A 20,627-nucleotide genomic window follows, 5' to 3' on the forward strand; every position below is an offset into this window, starting at 1 on the left:
GTGTGTGTGTGTGTGTGTGTGTGTGTGTGTGTGTGTGTGTGTGTGTGCATTTCTCATACTGTTTGCAATAGGAGTTTAACTTGCCCTGTGAGACGGTGGTGGCTGTGGTGGTGGTGATGGTGACTGATGTATTGGCACGAGGTGCTGCTCACCAAAGAAGTCACAGCAGAAGTGTCAACAAAGAAAGTGTGCCCTTGTCGTTTTAATGCTTGAGCAGAACTCAAGAGATGTCTTTACTTAGCAAGCCCTGTCCTTTTTTCTGTGTCCTGTCCGTCTACAAAGGCTCTATAAACAGCGGTTTTCTCGAAATGCAGAAGTTCAAGTTCATAGACATGGAAATAGGTCTTTACTCTTTTTTGTTTGCTTGTTTGTTTTTGTTTAGGGAATGGTGGGAGTAGCCTGTAAGATCTGTTTTCTCTTTCTCTCTTTCCCTCTCTTTCTTTCTTTCTTTCTTTCCTCCTTATTAGAAATTCAGTGCCAATAAGGATAATTCCTTATTTACTCCTCCACGGATATAACTCCTGGGTTTCATGGTTACAGTTTTAGAAGGAAACTGGGCACGGTGCCTTCACAGAGTATATCTCTACTCTAGAGTTTGTCAAGATGTGTTCAAAATCTCCGCCCCATTAAGTTCTGTAAATATCTTACTTCCTTCCTCTCTCCCCTGGCCTCTCTGCCTTTGAAGTCTATCCAGAGCAGAGCAGAGCGCCTGGTAACTTCGTGGCTCTGACAAGGTTTGGAAGCGCTTTTTCTGAGGATATGGTCCTGCTTGTCAACTCTGCTAAAAGTCCTGTTTCGGAAATCCTTCCAAGTCCCGAGGCTTCCGCAGTCGGAAACTGCACTGGCTGAAATTTCCTTCTGTTTTTACATTGTCTCTGACATTTTTAAAAACGAAGACGGATGCTTTGCCATTTTTGTGTGAGCGGTTATGTATGGGGGAGGGGCACAGGGCAGCTAAAACACAGTCTGTGAAACTTTACACAGCTCCTTTCTTAATATCCTTGCTGGTCTCTGAGTAATCAGTAGCATTTAAGTGAGCAACACGCAGGTGTATCCTCGCGGAAGGACTTTTTATTCTGTACAAAGCTAGCCTAACACTGGGAAGCTCAAATGGGGACTGTAGGAGAAAGGAAAGCTAATGAGGAATGGGCTGAATGGTCCTTAGGCTTCAACAAACCTATACAAGGTCCGTATCAGAGAAAAGAAAATAAATAAGGAATCATGTGTGATCCTTTACACAGAAGTGGGTGGTTTAATAACACATGTCAATAGTGGGAAAGAAAAACTGGGAGGGGTGTGGGCACCCCAGCAGACCTGTTTTTACAAGGCAGACAAAGGGGTCTTGAAGGTGGCGAACCCGCGCGTGGGAATTCGTGGAAGGGACGGAGGCTGGGGCTTGCGAATCGCGGTTCTTTGTTCCTTTCTGAACTGATGGGTTCGGAAGAGGAGGCGCAGCCTAGACAAAGCTGCCAAGCATCTACAGGACTCGAATGGTTTGGGACCCTGGCGAACAAGAGTGGGCGTGGCGATGCTGGAAAAGAATCCTTTCTTTGCTCCAGTAAACTGCCTTTAAAAAGGAAGCATGCACCCCGAGTGCCTCAGGGGGGAAATAACAGATCCAGGACACTCCACGTTTCACGGTGGCATTTCTTCTATGGCGTTTATTTATTTATTTATTTTTCTGGAAACCTTTGGTGGGTAGGCGCAGCCGTGGGAGCTGGGGATCCGCCTCCGGCAGCCACACAGTGGCTGGGAAGCTCTACTCAGCTATGCCCCGCACCCTTGGCAAACTGAGCTGCGGTTTCGTTCTTCCCAGTTCCTTTGAGAAGGCTTGGGGCCGGCGCTTGAGTTAACAAAACAGGAAGAGAGGTGTGCCCCGTGTCCTTTCCTCTCAGAGAACAACTAGTCAGAGCAGGGTAAAGAGAAGACGGGGTAGGAGATTCATCATTTCTGAAAGGAGTCAGCCTGCCTTCATTTGTGACAGTCAAACAAAAAAGTCATGTTCAAAGCTCCTCCTCTTTAAATAAAGCTCTCAACCTCAGTCCTTCTGAACACTACAGGAAGACCTGGTTGTGGAGCCGTCACTCACACACGTGCTGGAGAAATCCTGACTGGTAAGGGCTTCCAGACTCAGCAGCACAAGGTGGGGCCAGGCCAGTGTTGCCAGCAGCAGCGCAGGGTAACTGCTGCCTCTGGGCGTTCATCCCCTTTTCGCCAGAATGAAACGTTCAAGGGGGAAGCTTATGACCAGAGCATATGGTTTTCCCTTAACACCCCAACAGTGCCTCTGCTGGAGAAATTGACTCATTGGCTAACCTGTCACCTCTTCTCTGTGCAAGCTCATGTGGAGGGGCCAGGAAAGAGTAAAGGGGCCCTGGAGCCCAGATCAACACTTCATTTAAAAGTGAAGTCCCAGAGGCTTCTATAACCTTTGGCGGGCACTGCATGTCCTGAGGGTGGGTGGTAGTTTCAACCTAGTCCTTTAATCTTACATTCCTCTGAGTTCTTGTTCAATGCTCCCACCACCATGAGTAGGCACTTTCTCTATTCAAAGCTTCTTCCTTTAGCACACTCCCCATGCTGAGTGAGTACTGAGTAGTCACTCTTAAGTACTGAGCAGTCATTGGAAGCAGAAAGGGAAAAGGTAGCTGAGAAACTTTCCTGCCCAGCGTACACCTTCTCTCTCCAGAGGCGCGCCAGCAGTGTGTTCACCGAGAAGAAGGGGTTATTCCCAACAGTTCAAGTGACCACCTGACACTGCCATTCCCTTCTGTATAAACTTATTGGTAGAATGACTTTGTTAACAGGTTTATCTCAGATCATTAGCAGTACCAAGTGCATCATTCTGGACTTAATCTTTTCCATGTGCTTCACATTTGTCCCAATTTCCACTTTTTCTACGTTTAACAGAATATATTGGAAATGGTTTCTAAGATTCCCACATGCACAAAGTGAACACAGCTATCTAGGTGAAAGAATTAGAAAATGTGAAAAGTTAAGTGATGTGTAGATGTCCGTTTTGATTAGACTCCCTGAAACTTGCTTGGTAGACTAAAATAAGATTTCAATATACTTGTCTTGTACATGCCTTTTTCCCCTCAAAGCTGATTATATTATATTACTGAATGATCAACAATTATGAGTTCTGGCACTCATAAAATTGACACTAAGGTAAATACCAGTGTTTGGACTCTGACTGCATAGGACAAGTTAGTTTCAATTTGTTTCAAGGTGGAGGATGGCTTTGTGAATCAGTATTTTCTGATTTGCACTTTACTTCATAGATTATTTTTATAATTCCATTACACTGTATCTCATTAATTTGCTTGTCACCTTGAGAATAAAATATAAAATTACCTCCTGCTTGGGTTCAGACTTAGTTTGCTTCACGTTCTTTTGTTGATATGGTTTTTAAAACTTTAAATTAATGAAAAATCTTAATCTAGTCATATTCATTCCAAAACTAAGTAGTCATTCAGGGAGGAGCTTCAGTAGGATGTATGGAGCTGTTGAGACCTAATATCTAAAGTGTATTTAATCACCTTTGTTGTGTATATTATAATTGACAAAATAAACTGTTGCAAGGACTAGAAACTCGTATCAAAGAGAGAACAAAAGAGGTGTCGATATTAAGTGACAAAAGTAAGAATATTTCCTAACAATGGGATCTTATACATTATCATCTTCATTGAATTTTCTAAACAGCAGATAAGCTAGAACACAGTCAAACTGCGTTTTTTAGTGTTGAGTTCTTCCTTTGATGTCTTTGTTTCTCCCCTTTTAAGAATTTTGTGGTGAATGTATTGTAGATATCTCTATGCAAAAAAATGATTTCAGCATAGCTGTTCAGATATCATGTCCAAACTAGAATGAGAAACAAGAAGTGGGTGGCAATATTCCTCATGCCTTGCATTCATGGGAAGGGAATCTTTCTTCAGACAGGGAAACCAAGATCTTGTGCAAAAGGTCCCTTGGGAACTGTTTAAAACTCTAAAAGATAAGTTTGGCTGCTTGTACCCACTTCCATTCAAGATTCTTTCCAATGATACCAGCCTGATAAGTGGCCAGTCACCGGTTTAGTAGAAGTAGAAGCAGTTCGAAGATTGAAGTACTGTAGTGGCATAGTGTTCCCAGAAAATGCATTTATACTTAAAAAGTACTTTTTAAGTGTTAATGTCAGAAGTTCTGTTAAGGCTTTATAACACTAACTATATTATCATAAAAACCATTGTACAGGTAGAAATATACCCATGATTTAGCACCACAATACCGTATCAAGTTAAAAAATGCAATCTCATGAATAATTTTACTTCAATGAAAATGTACTGGCTGGCAAAATTATTATTCTAACCCTAGCAATCAGTAGTAGAAAAAAAATATTGACAACTATTAATGGTGTGAAGATTGGAAAAAATCTTTGCCTCTTCCCATAAAAATAATCATAATTTATACCTGATTGAAGGGATATGTTAAAGAATAAAGGTTAACTTTCACGCATATCCACATTTTCACTCATGCAAAATATTATCATCAAAAGTGTAATATGAAAACTGATGACTGTATCATTGCATAGTAAAATGTGCTGTTTCCTAACATCATAAAGATGTCTGTAAAATGATTATTCTTAGCTTGAACAGGCATGCATGTGTGGCATGTTCATCACTAGAACTGTGTAAAACATTAACTTTTATGGAGTTCCAAATTTCACAAGGAGTGGCTTTTATATAATTTCATAAGCAGAACAAGAATTTGCTTCAAATTGAAACTATACATTAAAAAAACAAACAAACAAACAAAAAACACAGCAAAAACCAAACATTTAGCCTCCAGGTTTAGAATCACCCAACAGCCATTAAAATTTAATGTTTCTATTGCCAGAGAAAATTTTCTAGGTAATATGCACACCTTCAGATTTTGTGATTTTGAATAATCATCTTGCATTTTAGTAATGGTGTTGAGAGCAAAAAATTAAAACCAGTACAAACTTTGAAAGGGCTAAACTTTCTTTTCCTCTGATGTAGTTAATGGACTTACAATTTTTTTTTTTTTTTTTTACCAGAAAGCACAAAGGCAAATATGTATTCAATAGTGAGATGTTTAGCTCTACAGGTCCTCATGAAGTAAATAACACAATAGATGTCTCTTGCCATCATAACACCACCAAACCCTAACATTACTAGTTCACAAGGTATACTAGAAAATGTTATACTAGAGACCACTGACTGAAAGAGTTGGTTGCTTTTAATACAATACAAAAGCAATACACATATGAACCAAAATAATTTTCTTCTCTGCTTCCTGGGAATCTCATCCTTCCTAGGTTAGAATCCAATTCTTCTTAAATTGACACTTCAGCAATGCTTTGTCATATAGAAAATGCCATAATTTTCACAGTCACTGCATATTCAATAGCATTGTTGCTCTTTGTCAAGCTTAAAGTAAGACCACAGTGACCTAGCGAAGTTCTGCCTAAGAATGCAAAACAAACACACCATGAAATCAAGCACACTCGCAGATCTCCCGCTCACAAGATTTTCTTAATAGTACGCAGCCAATTCCAGCACATTTATATGCCTTCTTTGAAATGAAATTAATCTTGGTGGCCAAAGTTATAAGCTTATACAGAAATTGACCAAACATCCTACCTCTAAGCAGTAATGGGGGTAGTTGGTATGGTAGCTTTGATGAGAGTTATTTTTCTTCAAATATGAGGTCAGTCTTCTATGAAATATAAGAAAGGAGAGTTAGAAGTTTGCTGTGATGTCAGTCACTTAACTCCTAAAACAACTTCTATCACCCTTCTCTTTTCTTCTAACTTGTGAAAAATAACACCCAAATTTTTAATTTTTAATTATTACAATTTATTTACTTTGTATCCCAGCTGTAGCCCCCTTCTTCATCCCCTCCCATTCCTATCCTCCCTCCCTCTTCTCCTTCCATGCTCCTCCTCCATTCCACTGATAGGGGAGGTCCTCCTCCCTTTTCATCTGACCCTAGCCTATCAGGACTCATCAGGACTGGCTGCATTGCCTTTCTCTGTGGCCTGGTAAGGCTGTGCTCTCCCCAATAATACCTAACTTCTAATCATCAATGTAAATATTCAGTTGTGTATAATGTCATTTATGCAAAATGCTTCTGATTTTTACACAGCTGGCCTATTTGTTTTGTTTCAGAGATGGTGAATTGTGTTTGAGTAGATCACTTGTCAACAGCTCTGATAAAATCATTCGGAAGGCTGGCTCCACCATCTTCCAACATTCTGTACAAGGCTGGAAAATCAATTCTTCTTTAGTTTTGGAGATAAGGTGAGTTTCTTGAATAACCCAAAAATGTCACATTATGTCCTTAAATATGTTGGGTTTGTCAAACTTATATTGAACACTTGATTTATGGCTTAAGTTTGAATGTTTAATGAAAAAGCGAATCAGCTACATTTAATGTTGCTCATGGAAAAATGTGGACCCATAAAAATAAAATCATTGCATAGTCGATTTTTTAAGGATGATGGAATTTTGAATATATTATCTCATTATCAATAGAGCAAAATATGGAACTAAGTACTAACCTTTAACATATTGTTACTTCATTGTTCAAGGTGAACATTCATTTTAAAAATCATTTCCTTACTTTTTATTTTTCCTTATTGAGACTTCATTTTGATCTGACATTTAATTATACAGAACAGAGATTCCTCCATTCCTATTTGTGTTAAATGTAGATTTATCTGATTTATTAAATAGTTATGCCTGTATAAGCTAATGTGGAAAAGTAAAGAAAGTTCTGTCATCTTCTTTTCCAGTCAGACATTTTAAGATGTAGTGAATTATTGAAATAAAACCCATAGGCTGCTCAGTTTCCAAGTGGGTTCCCTAGTAAGAGGTACAGGGGCCGTCTCTGACATGAACTCACTGGCCAGTTCTTTGATCACCTTCCCCTCTGGGGTGGAGTTGGGAGGGGAACCTTGCCAGGCCACAGAGGAAGATAATGCAGCCAGCCTTGGTGAGACCTGATAAGCTAAGGTCAAATAGAAGGGGAGAAGGTTCTCCCCTATCAGGGGACTAGAAAAAGGGCATAAGGGGGAGAAGAGAAAGGGTGGGTGGGACTGGGAAGAGACAAGGGAGAGGGCTGCAGTGGGGATACAAAGTGAATAAATTGTAATAAACAAACAAACAAATAAATAAATAAATAAATAAATAAATAAAACCCAATAACTCCTTACATTCTTTGCAACATGGTCTTCTATTTCTGTCCTAAAACTAATTTTTTAAAGCAGTCCTATACCTTCCCAAATATGGAGGAAGAAAGAATCTTATTTTTCCTTATACTTTTATTACATCATTGCTTTGGTTGTTATGCCTAAGTTAGAGCATTTTGGTAGTTTAGGAAGTGAGAAGTTTGAGAGTACATATTCTTTATATACGAAATCATTGCTGTTTTAGTGCTTTATTCATTGATGAGCTATTAGAATTGAAATTGTGTAACAGTAGCTGACTGATTAAAAATGTTAGGGTCTCATCTGTTTGTTAGCTTGCCACTTTTGTCCTCTCATATTACCTATAGACTATCTCCTTCTCTGGCTCCCATATCTAGCTCTTCATTTGAACCTAAAATAAGTTAGCAAGGAATTAATTATTAGGAATGAGGTGATAGAGGAGCATTCATTACATTAGCTCTCAGAAGTTGATGAAAGAGAAAAAAATGTGGTTGATTGAAAAGAAAAATCATTGACAATCATGACTTAAAAGAAAAAAAAATGTTCTGACAAGGAAGGAGTAATAAAAAGTGAGGCTGCATGGATGATGTAAAGGAACATAGTAGAGGGTGAAAGACAACGTAACATTAGAATAGTTTGGTTAACATATTTAGCCATGCTTAAAACATGTCATATATGTGAAAATGTAAAAAGTGTGTTGAATGAATAATATACCTCCATAATTTATATATCAGTGGATGCATTCCTAACATCTTTTCAAATATGAATACTGTAAGTACTCATGAGTCTTTAAATTTACACTTTGCTTTTTAGTAAGGTATCCAGTCTAAAAGTGTTAAATATAAACCCACTCTAGTGTTTCCACTGTTGGAACATTACAAAGTAACAAAGGCTGCAACTGTAGTTTTGAAGGTTAGCTTTTCAGCTAATAGCTGTTAATATGAATGAAACGCTAGTGCTGGCTGTGTTTATATTGTTCTCTCTAACAGTCAAAGAGGTAAACAACGCAGCAGTGAACAAATATTGAATAATACATACAAAGTTGTCATTTGCAAGGAAAGAATAATTTGTAAGTTCATTACTGCACAATGTGCAAACAGTTCATAAAAAATGACAATTGCCTCTAGTAGCAACGACTACTGAGTATTAATCAGTCTGACACCTGTAATAAAAGATTTAGGATATAAAATATGTTGCTGTTTGGCTTAGGCTTTACAAGTCTTTTGTTCATAACCCTGCCTCTGAGAGAGTGGCAGACTCCTGTTCAAGATTTTCAAAATTCTACTTTGAATATTTTGATTGGACTATTACATATAATTGTCTTTCGGTTTTAAGTAGTTGAATTGTGCTTTATTGTTTTTTTTAATTACCATTATATTTATAATGTTCTAATGATATTTCTAATAAGTTATTTGCTAATTTACATTAACACATGTAATAGTTGTGTAGTATTTTCCTTTCATTTTTAGCTGTGAATTTTGTTTCTACTGTTCAGTCCTTCAGCCAATTGGTCTGCGGCTTTCATAAACAAGGTGTGGACTTAGTGAGCAATTGTATGGTGGAGAATTGTCTAAGATTTGAGTTCATTGCACCTAAAGAATCCACAAGGTTTAAGAAGTTAATGTACTTTACAAGTAAATTCACAATCAGAATTATTATCTTGTTCTAATTGCTTCACTGTATTGATAAAAGTTTGCTAATATTATTTTTCTTTTCATATAAATTTATTCATTAATTCATTTTACATATCAATCATAACCCTCTCTCTCCTCTCCTCTTGGTAGCACCCTCCCAGCCCCCCATTCCCCTACCCCTTCTCAGAAAAGGGGAACTCTTCTCCCTCCCTCTTACAAGCCCACCCCAACCCACTGAGTTGCATCAGGACTTAGTATATTTTCTTCTATTGAGGCCAGGCAAGGAAGCCCAGTTTAGGGAACGTGATACAAAACCAAGCAACTGAGTACATGACAGTTATGACCCAGGGTCCCTTTGTTACTAGGAAACCCACATGAAGAGCAAGCTGCCCATCAGGCACATGTGTGTCGGGGGCCTAGGTCCAGTCCATGCATGCTCTTTGGTTGGTGCCTCAGTCTCCGAAAGCCCCTATAGACCTAAGCTAGTTGATATTTTTGGTATTGGGGGTTCTTGTCCCCTCCAGGATATTCTATCCTTCCACACACTCCTCCACATGACTCCCCTAATCCTGCCCTATTACCAGTGTGGATCTCAGCATCTGTTTTGTTCCACTGCTGGGTGGATGCTCTCAGAGGACAGTCGTGCTAGTCTCCTGTCTGCAAGCATAGCAAGGTATCATTAATGATGTCAGGGGTTGCCTCTCTCCTATGAAATGGGTCTCAGTTTGGGCCAGTCATTGGTTAACCATTGCCCTGTTCTGTGCTCTGTCCTATCCCTGTATATCGTGTAGCCAGGGTAAATTTTGAATGGAAGGTTTTGAAGGTGGATTGGTGTCTCCTTCCCTCTACTAGAAGTCCCACAGGCTAGGAGGTGGCCCTTTGAGCCTTCATATACCCATGCAGTCTCCATGTCCTCTCCATGTCTCAGCTAGAGTCACAGCTATATCCTCTCAGGATCCTATTCTGTGGTAGGACTACAGCTTGTCTCAGAGATTTCCTCCCCCTGGTTTTATTTCTTAAAAAGTGACAAATTTACATTTCATTAATTGTGAATAAATGTGCAAACACTGTTAGTTTCTGTCCAGCATCTCTCTTGACCTATTTTCCGTATTTTGATTATTTCCCCAGTTTTTATATATTACAAAACCCTAAGAAGTACAAATGCCAAATAAGGGAGTAGAAATGTATAAACTCAGGTACTCTCCCAAAACAGCCTAGTCAATAATTAGTGAAATACTTTGATTCTTAGTATCAGATTTTTTAAACATACAAGACTGGTTAAACATAACTACACATTTATATGTGCTTAGTTGTTAAAAAAAAAAAAAGCTTACTATTACGTTTATAGATTTCTTTCATAGAAAACACCACATGCAATACTTTTTAAATTTTTCTTTATTATTATTATTGTTTATTAAAATTTATATCCTTTGTATACACTTTGTTTCCTGACTGTATCCCCTCTCTCCTACTTGATCACTCGTTGTGATTAACAGCTGACCATAATGTTAATTGTGGATCAGGAAGCTTACTTAGCAGGAGTCAGCATTCTTACTGAGTGCTTTCTTAAGCCAGTCTTTTTATGGAGCAAATTGCGAAGATCAAATTTTATTTTAAACACTAAATATAGAGTGCTTCTTTATGTTTCTCCATCAAAAATAAAAATCATAAATTGTGATCATCTACATTTTCCAAACTCATATCAGAGTATGAAATTGTAAAGTATATAAAAAAAAAACAACCAACCAAATAAACAACAACAAAAAACAGTATTTTTCACTTGTTTTGAAATAATTTTAATTTTCATTTGACGTGATTGTTTAGGATTTTCCTTTTCATACTAAAATATATTTTCCATAACTGTCTCTAAGTTATGAATTACTAAGTAATAAAAAGACTTTGTTTCTTTTAGGCTTTTGAGGGGGAAAATGTCTCAGAAGATGATCTTTTACAAAAATTTCAAAGTTCTTTCTTTTAGTGAATGTCTTTGTCAATAAATGTGACTTTTGAATATCAAATTTACAAACACTGATTCTCTCCTCTCTTCCACTTACTTGATAAATTGAAATTAATTACATTATGATATACATATGTGTTTACATACATAACCTAATTTGATTTTCGGTTTTTAATGTATTCCTGCTGAAAGATGTGTTATCAGCATTTGCTTTCTGTTGAGACACATGAGCTTTCAGTGGAATTGCAGTTGTTACAACACATATCGTTGACTCAAAATGTGCAGAGAAGAATGGCATGTGGTGCTATGCTGGTACCCTAGCTATATTTAACATTTCACAAATGAAAACAGTGTGTAGTAAATTACTAGTCTAGGCCCCTGCAGCTGCTGTGTCGCAACTGAGGGTTGGTATTGAAAGGGAAGTTCTGGTGGAAGATTCGGTTGAGAAGTTTCTGTAGAGAATCTTTCCTCTCAGTTTAACAGTCCCCCAGCCTTTCGGTTTAAGCCAACTTTGTCTCAGAACAAAAATGTTTTTTGTGACTAAGTCTCAATGAAAATGAAACATGTTTCCCCCCCCCCAGTTGCATTAATTTTAATACTGTTGCTGTAAATAGCTGTTGGCTTAACTAAAGAAACTTGAAGGTCTAAATTGAAGGTCAAATGACAGTTGAAAACCTGAGTGATCTTCTGCCTTCATATTCTTTTATCTTTATTTTAATTAATTAATTTATTTGTTCACTTTAAATCCAGATTATAGCCCTCTCCCTCTTCTCCTTCCAGTCCTACCCTTTTTCCCTTTTTGCCCATACTCTATCTCCTATTCCTCAGATAAAGGGAGCCCCCCACCCCCACCCCAGCTCATGAAGTTGCATCGGAACTGAGTGCTTCCTCTTCTGCTGTGACCTGGCAAGGCAGCCCTGTCAGGAAGAACTGATCAGAAATGGACAGAGTCCATTTCAAAGACAGCCTTTATTCCTTTACCAGGAGACCCACATGAAGCCTGAGCTGCCCATCAGCTACATCTGTATGGGGGTCAAGGTCCAGTCTGTGCATGGTCCTTGGTTTCTTAACATTAGACACATCACTGACTTTAAATATATGTTAGTGGATTTACCACATATCAAGAAACCTTGCAAAGTTATGACTTAAATACTGAATGTGCTTTTGCTGAATTGTGAATCTGTGAGCTCAGAAGTTAATCTGCGTTTCCTCTTTATTTTTCAAGCAATTTTGCTTACTCTGCTGTTGAACAAAATTAAATTCATATTATCTTCTAAAGAAAGCTGTTTATGTCTTCCTGATGGGACCTAAAAGTTTTTCAGTTTACTCTAAGAATAAGAGTGTTTCCGGTTTGCAGTGACATTCAGCTAATTATATTTAAGTACCTTTTTCTCCCTCCATTACAGTCTAAGTGATGACTATATTTAGGAAATCCTTGGAATTCCTTATGTTCCATTGCACCTGTAATCTAATAAAATGGTTTTAGCCTTCTAAAGTGAGAAGAAACTCACCATCCCTTACTGGTTTCAAAAGAGCTTTGGGCTTTTAGGTTACAATATTATTCACTCAAATAATCATTATCAGCATGCTATCCATTTTTACCAATGATCTTGGTCTTCAATAACTTCTATGCATAAATTTTAGCCCTAAAATATGAATTAAATGTTTGATTAAATATAAGAAATTAGACTTACAAAAAAAATCATTCAAAGTCTCTTTCTGTTAACTTTCCAGTTTAAGACAGCACATTTCTACATTAAAATATTTTAAATATTATCTAAAAGCTTTTTTGCATTTTTTATTAATTACAATTTATTCACATTGTATCCCAGCTGTAGCCTCCCTCATCCTGTCTGTCCTCTCCCAATCCCACTTTCTCTCCCTTGCCCTTCACCCAGTCCACTGATAGGGGAGGTCCTCCTCCCCTTGCATCTGACCCTAGCCTATCAAGTCTCATTAGGACTGGCTGCACTGTTTTCCTCTGTGGCCTGGTAAGGCTGGTCTCCCCTCATCGGGAGGTGATCAAAGAGCCAGCCACTGAGTTCATGGCAGAGACAGCCTCTGTTCCCTTTACTAGAGAACCCACTTGGACACTGAGCTACCATGGCTACATCTGTGCAGGGGTTCTAGGTTATCTCCATGCATGGTCCTTGGTTAGAGAACCAGTCTCAGAAAAGACCCCTGATCTCCAATTTTTTGATTCTGTTGTTCTCCTTGTGGAACTCCTATCCCCTCCAGTTCTTTCATCTCCCACTTCTTTCATAAGATTCCCTGCACTCTGGCCCTAATATACATTAGTCCACATGATTTGAAGTTTTTATTGCTTTAAAAGGGACATTTTTTTTTAAATTCTGCTTTGTAAAAATAAATGACTGCTAAGACTATAGCTAAGTATTAGAAGGGTTCATAACATTGGTATCTGTGCTTAATAGCTGTTCATTTAATTTACTACTATTTTCTCACAAAAGTTAGTCAGCCTAGGCATCTTAAAATTTTGTTTAACTTTTTAAGCAGTTTTCAGATTGTTACCCCGAAGGATGGTTAAAGTACAGGTGTCCTGCTTACTTGGATACCAGACAACACACTTTGAACCGATGTTGCTTCTAAATTTCTATTACCCAGAAAAAAAGTGTTTTTGTTGGAAAGTCCCTCTTGTCACTTCACATGCATGTATGTGTAAAGTTTTGATGGCAAGAAAGGGAGTTTCCCTTTTGGATTACTAAGCTACAGAATCCTTTTTCTTACCTACAGCTCTGATCTTTTCATCTCAAGCTGTCAAACATGCTACTGCTTTTGAGCACAATCTTTAATTTGCATCTACAACAGCCCATTTCAGTTCTGTTCAGAGGAAAACGGTAACATCACCCCCTTTGATGATTTAACCACATCCGTGCAGTCTTTATCTTCAAGACAACCTTGTCATCTTCACAGCAAATAAAAAGTTGTGTTAGAATATAGGTATCAAGCCCTCCTAACACCTCCGCACCCCAGCCAATTAAACTGTAGTAAATGTGTATGGAAGAGTGTTTGTGGTGCCACTTTTGAAAGTACATGTTACCATTTATGGGGAGAAATTAGATCTTTGTAATAATTTCTTCTTAGTAAGGAAACTTACCCAGTGTCAAACAGAATAGAAAAAATTAGCACAAGAGAAAAAAATATGTCTCTTTTATCTTACATATTATTCCCAGGCTCTGAATTTTATCCCTGTGAAGATGGAAACTTGCATTAAGAGCACATTAGTAAATAATGTCTGCTTTCCAACCTTTGCTACAGTTTTCTCTGATTGTATTTTGCTGCTGTATGTTTGGTAGCTGTGGAATTAAATAATCTTAAAGTCTTGTAGGCCACATTCCTAAGTTTTTGTAAATACCATTTAACCAAAATGTAGCAGATCCTGGAGTATTTCCTTGATATTAGTCAAAAACATGAATGAATCCTGCCAAAGATTTATTGGAAACACAGACTTCTTTTTAGTGTTTTTATAATTACACTAAATCAGCCCTCCATTTCAGAATTTTTTCACAGATATTCTTTTGGTCATCCACATCTATAGATTTATGTGGAATTCTATTACTTCTGTTTGGACAGCTATAATTTATACTCATATTTCTTACCAACCAGCATGCAATGAAATATGGTACCTACAAAATGCATTACGTCATGGTTTACATTACAGACCTTACCAAGAGACAGATTCCTTTGCCTCACTGCTTCCCACTGGGCGATTCCATATTTGATTTTCCTCTTTTTAACACCATAAAAAACAACAGTTAAATACTTTTAAGGCAGTTTTACATGAGAAATCACTTTATTATGTACAATGTTTAGCTTCCAAAGTTTGAAGCACGAACTACGTTATCCGGTGCACTTTCTTTTATGCTACATTTTACCTGCCCTCCCGTCAATTATGTCTATTTTCTTATTTTCTGTCATCTAGTTAGAATATGTACATATTTATATTTGCTTAGACTCTTATAACTTATGATGAATTTGTACTATAGATATAGTGTGAGCTAAGTTTTTAAAAATAAAAAGATGGGCTTTAAAATGCACTGAGGAGATGAGTAGGAATTTTGTATCTCTCATACAGCCACACACAAATGCATGTACACCCAATCTAAAAAGATCAACCCAACAACCAAAACAACCAGACATGTTTAAAAACCTGGAAATGTTCAAACTTTTTCTAGCATCCAGAAACAAACAAAAAATCAAAAACAAAACAGTGACTGTTACTTAAAGACAATGAAGAAGGTACGAAAGAACACTAAGGAATCATTAAATCTCTCTCATATATACAATCGATGCTCTGTCTGTACAGGACTTTTTGTAACAAAACCAACCTGCTTCTTCAACTCTTAAGTGAGAATGAAAACTTACCAACACAATTAATGTGAGATTTGGGTAAATGTATTTGGGGGATTCTTAATAATTTAGTACATCTGTCTATGGTCTAATTCAAAATAACTTCAAGTTATGGCTATTCATCTCATGGGACAATATTAAATAAAAGCAGTGATGATAGAAAATTGAAAACACAGTTGAGCAAATCTCCTTGTTGTCTGGTTGAGCATATTTCAGGTATATGCATAGAAGTGGTATAGCTGGATCTTGAGGTAGCCCTATTCTTAAAATTCTGAGAAAGCACCAAATTGATTTCCAAAGTGGTTGTACTTTACATTCTCACCAGCAATGAAGGAGGGTTCCCTTTCTCCACATCCTCTACAACATGTGTTGTCACTTGAGTTTTTGATCTTAGCCATTCTGATGGGTGTAAGGTGAAATCTCAGGGTCGTTCTGATTTGCATTTCCCTGATGACTAAGGAGCACACTAGGCAAGTATCTACTTGTACAAAGCCCATCTCTATCAACTGTATTTTACCTGATGAATAATTTTCAAGTATATTTTAACAAATGGGATGATTTCCTCATGTTAGAAATAGATGTATATAATATATCCACTTACAAACTTATTCTAAACTCCTCACATGGGATTTAACAAAAATTATTTCTTAAAACATTTACTTGATTTATTCAACACTTGAAATTTTAAGAGTAGTAGTTGCCAGTTTATATTGCTCATGCTGTGGTATAAATGATCCTATCAGTTCTTAATATAAAGCTTTATTTGCATTCCATATATAGGAAGAACATTCTCCGTTTCTTAGATGCGGAACGTGATGTCTCAGTGGTCAAGAGCAGTTTTAAGCCTGGTGATGTCATACACTATGTGCTGGACAGACGCCGGACGCTAAATATTTCTCAAGATCTGCATAGCCTCCTGCCTGAAGTTTCACCAATGAAAAACCGCAGGTTTAAGACCTGTGCTGTTGTTGGAAATTCTGGTATTCTACTAGACAGTGGATGTGGAAAGGAAATTGACAGTCACAATTTTGTGATAAGGTGAGCATCCTTCTTCTCTTGGAGACTGTGAATATCACTTTATGTAGGATACTGTTAGAAATGTTTGAATTTCACATTAACATTAAGAATTGTTGAGAACGCTGCTATTTATGTGTGATATCCTTTGCAATGCTGTATTCAAACAACCCTTTATTTGAGATTAGAAATGTAATTAGTGTATCATTTAAAGAAAACTTTATTTCCGTGTAGGAGCATTTCAAGGAAAGTGCTGCTACAACAGACTTTAAAGATAGGGGAAAATAATCAGTTAATTATATGAGTACTTACAGAGACAAACATTTCTTATACTTCATCTTTTACTAATGAGTTTCATATAATGTAATTTGTTGACTGAAGATTACTATGTAGAGCTTTCCCAGGCATTAGTTAATTTTCCTATTTTATTAACAATTTCTTAGTATCTACAAAGAATTTTAGTGGGTTTGTGTCTACTATCCTGAATCAAATTGTCTTTATTTCTTATTTGTGCTATATTAACTCTTATGTTTATAAGTTTAGTTTTTTCACAAATCTGAACATACTCATTTGCTCTTCGTTAGGGACCAGCAGATAATCTAACAAATCATGTATATAGTTAACTTTTTATTAACTTAAATAAATGAGCAACAGATCATATCTAAAGGTATTAAAGAATTTTAATATCCAATTCTAATATCTGTATAGTTTTTGTTATCTCTCAGATCCTTAGAAATCATTGTGTCGATGTGTGAAAAGTAGAGATACAGTGTGAAGATACTGTCCACAGTAAGCTTTGAACATTGATGTCTGGGTAAAATATGGCTGTAAAGAATATGTAAGGATCCCACACTAGTAAAATCACAGGGCTGGTAACATAAGGCAGTGCAAATATCAGCATGTGTTAGAAAGTATCACCACATGAAGAAGTGCATGTCCAAATGTGATTATTCCTGAAGGTAGTTCTCAAAACAGGACTCCCTTCTTGACTGAGTCTGAACATAACAATAGCAGGGGAAGTGGGCTGATAGATACAGCGCTATTTTGGATGCTGAAAAGAATGCTGTTTGTTTGTTTGTTTGTTTGGTTGGTTGGTTCTTTGTTTGTTTTTGTGACAAAGGCCTGTTATCAGTATTAATTGCCTTTCTGGCTATATTACTCATTTATACTGATTTTTTTTAGTATTAATTAAAACAATTAGTATTGTTCTAATTAAATATTCTGCTATCTTACATTGTGTGATGCCTTCAATAAGTGGATCTCTACCTTCTTTCATTGTTTGCTACAAACCAGAGCCTTTTATTTTCATTTTTCTTGCATTCATTTCCTAGAAATTGTCAACTTTTTGTCAGGTATCATTATCTTGAAACAGCCTGTACATTTGCAAAGCATCTAGAACCTGATCCACGAATGATTATAATTTTCAGTCAGACAAAATTTTCTTTCCTCAGTATAACAGGAACAATAGACCATAACATCCCCATGCTGTTCTGCTATGAATAACAACAGACTTTAGGTCATGTAGCTACTCTAGCTAACCTCCAGTTTAATGCTGAGAAAGTGGGATTTTGTTAATGTTGTCTTCGCTCTTTTTTTAAATGCCTTGGGCTCTTAGTTTTGTGTCTTACAATTTGTATTTTCTGTATTGTAGACTTACAATTTGTATTTTGTGGTCACACTGCTAACCTCCCAGTGTAACCATCAAACACATTTGCTCATTCCTAAGAAAACTGTAGCATCCAGTAGAATGTCTAGGTTTCTGGTATAAAGTATGATTCTCTTACTGTTGATCGGCCATAAGTCCAATTAGACAGCTGTTGGTTTCCATTAGTTAACACTGAACAAAGGTTTTGAAAAGTTATTTTTTTTATTAATTACAGTTTATTCACCTTGTATCCCAGGTGTAGCCCCTTCCCTCCTCCCTTCCCAATCCCACTCTCCCTCCCTCAGCTCCTCCTACTGCCCCTTTCCAAGCCCACTGATAGAGGAGGTCCTCCTCCCCTTTCCTCTGACCCTAGCATATCAGGTCTCATCAGGACTGGCTACATTGTCTTCCTCTGTGGCCTGGTAAATCTGCTCCACACTCAGCGGTAGCTGCTCCAAACTCAGCGGTAGGTGATCAAAGAGCCTGCCACTGAGTCCATGTCAGAGACCTGTTAGAGACAGCCCCTGTTCCCTTACTAGGAAACCCACTTGAACACTGAGCTGCCATGGGATACATCTGCTGATGTTTAACAAAGGTTTTAAGCAGACTTTCATTGTAAAAATAATTGAATGCTCTTTGTGTATTTGAAGCTGGTCAAGGCCCTTAGCTCTATAACTTTAGAAGCATTTTTGTTCTTTGTCAAGAATTTAGTGTTTAATAAAAAAAATTAAAAATAATAAACCCATACAAGTTTTTATTTGTGTTATGTAGAAAATAAGACAGGTTTAAAAAGAAAATGAAAGAAACATCTTAATGAGCTTTTTTTCTTTTCTTTTTTGTATTTTTTTTTTTAACTAAAGAAAATGGATATTGATCTTCTCCAATAAAGGATATACTGTGGAAATACTGTCAAGGTTTTCTGATTTCTCAAGAGAAAAAAAAAATACCTAACTTTTCAGGAAACAACTTAAAAGTCTGCATTTTAGAAAGTGTAACATTGGATGAAGGTCAGGTTTTTAGATAACAGCAGTTCAGTTCATTCTTTTGAATTTACTTTATTAGAAATTTGTGGGATAACCATTTGCTATACTCTACATAATATTTAAAAGGATAAATTTGGAACCTGTTCTCAATATTCAAAGGAGAACTGTAATCATTTATTGAATGAAATAATGAATAAGACATTAGCTTTTTTTTTTTTTTACCATTAAATACCAGCTGGTTTTGCCAAAGTTCACATATCAGTTAAATTCTATCATTCTGAATGAGAAAAGAAAAAGAAAAAAATAGAAAAGAAGAATATATGAAAAGAAAAATCTCTTTGCCACTTGTGAATTGGGACAACAACCAAGGGTCATGTGTTGTTATGTCCTGCTTATTATGAATGAAAGCAATTCTTGTGTTCGTAATGTCATTTAAACTAGTGTCTGGTCCTGTGGATGAAGAAGCAGGTTTTCCTAGTGTCTACACTGTTCTGCATTGATTTTTTTTGAAATACCTAAGAAAATAAAAATATGCAATTTTTTCAAAAGTAAAGGAACAAAATGTAACCATATATTTTCCCTAGAAGATGAAAGTATATTGAATTCACCAGAAAGACACTTATTTGTAGTTGGTAGGTAAAAGATGTGGACATGACTACTTTAAATACACAGCATGGCATATGGCATACAGGCCAAAGAATGAGATAGTGAGAATTTTAGTAAAAAAAATAGAAAAATAAAAAAAATTACACTTTTGGAAGGGTTCAGCCTATGCATTTTTGGTTATTATTATTATTTTTTTTTACATTACTATCTTTCACCTAGTATTTTTATTTCCCTTTTCACAGTCAGTAACTAGAAACTCTTAGATTCCCTGATTCTAGTAATATTCCTAGGAAAACTAAATTCTAATTTGATTCTTGAACAAAACAAATCACTTGCTATTGATACACATTCCTCTCTGAAATCTTGCCGCAGAGTTCTTGTTATTCCAATAAGTGTTTGGGAGCACTCCACCATTACCTCTGGACCTTTGTTATTGATTCTTTGTGAAATACTGACATTCTTTCACTTAAAGGTCCTGAAATATGTTTTTAGAAATTTCTGAAATCTTAATTGTTCTGTGAAATACTTTCCTATCTATAATGAGCCGGCTAGAATATCTAGAATATCTCACATAAATGACTCACTTGAAGATGACTTGTACACCTGAAAAGCTGCACAAATAGTCATTTGAGTGGTTTCTTGAGTAGCCTGTGTTTCCAGGTTTTTTGTTTGTTTCCAGGTATCCCTAGTGGACAGTGGGTTTGTTGAGGGAGGGACAAGTCATGTCTTGTTTGCCTGCAAAGAGCACTAATTAATTTAGTGAATTCTCTTGTTTGCCTAAGTATTGTGTTTAACTTGACCTCTGACTTTGAAAATATTAACACCTTTTAAAGATAAATCTTTGTTTAGCATTAACTACATTTTTATTGTTTTATTTTCTTATTAAGAAATAAATTGACATCTTAGCTATGCATTAGAGCACGGCATGCCAAGGCAATCTTTTGCTCTAAGTAGCTTCCTGTTGGGGGAGAGAAAAGGAAAAAGTAAATGGTTTAAGTGTCTTGTTTTACCTGTAAACTTATGATGATTTTAAATCTTAATATCCCCACAATAGTAAGAAAAGCACATGAAAAAGCCCAATTCATTTATATTCATTGAACACATTGGAACATATTCTTTTTCTTAAAAGATTAATCACAGTACTGATTTGTACAATTAATTGATCAGTTGCATTAATAGTATTTTGAAATAGATATTCTTTGAGTTT

General features: G+C 36.6%; 1 protein-coding gene across 1 annotated transcript in view; it reads left to right on the top strand.

Moving 5' to 3' along the window:
* Nucleotides 1–20,627, top strand: part of St8sia4 (ST8 alpha-N-acetyl-neuraminide alpha-2,8-sialyltransferase 4) — a 95,954-nt gene that overhangs the window by 609 nt on the left and 74,718 nt on the right. The window contains exons 2-3 of the mRNA XM_055628399.1: nt 6,174–6,305; nt 15,953–16,210. Of these exons, the coding sequence (XP_055484374.1) occupies nt 6,174–6,305; nt 15,953–16,210 (390 nt within the window). The remainder of the gene's footprint in view (nt 1–6,173; nt 6,306–15,952; nt 16,211–20,627) is intronic.

The sequence above is a fragment of the Psammomys obesus genome, unplaced genomic scaffold, assembly GCF_907164565.1.
Source record: "Psammomys obesus unplaced genomic scaffold, mPsaObe1.curated_primary_1811, whole genome shotgun sequence".
In the NCBI taxonomy this organism is placed as follows: domain Eukaryota; kingdom Metazoa; phylum Chordata; class Mammalia; order Rodentia; family Muridae; genus Psammomys; species Psammomys obesus.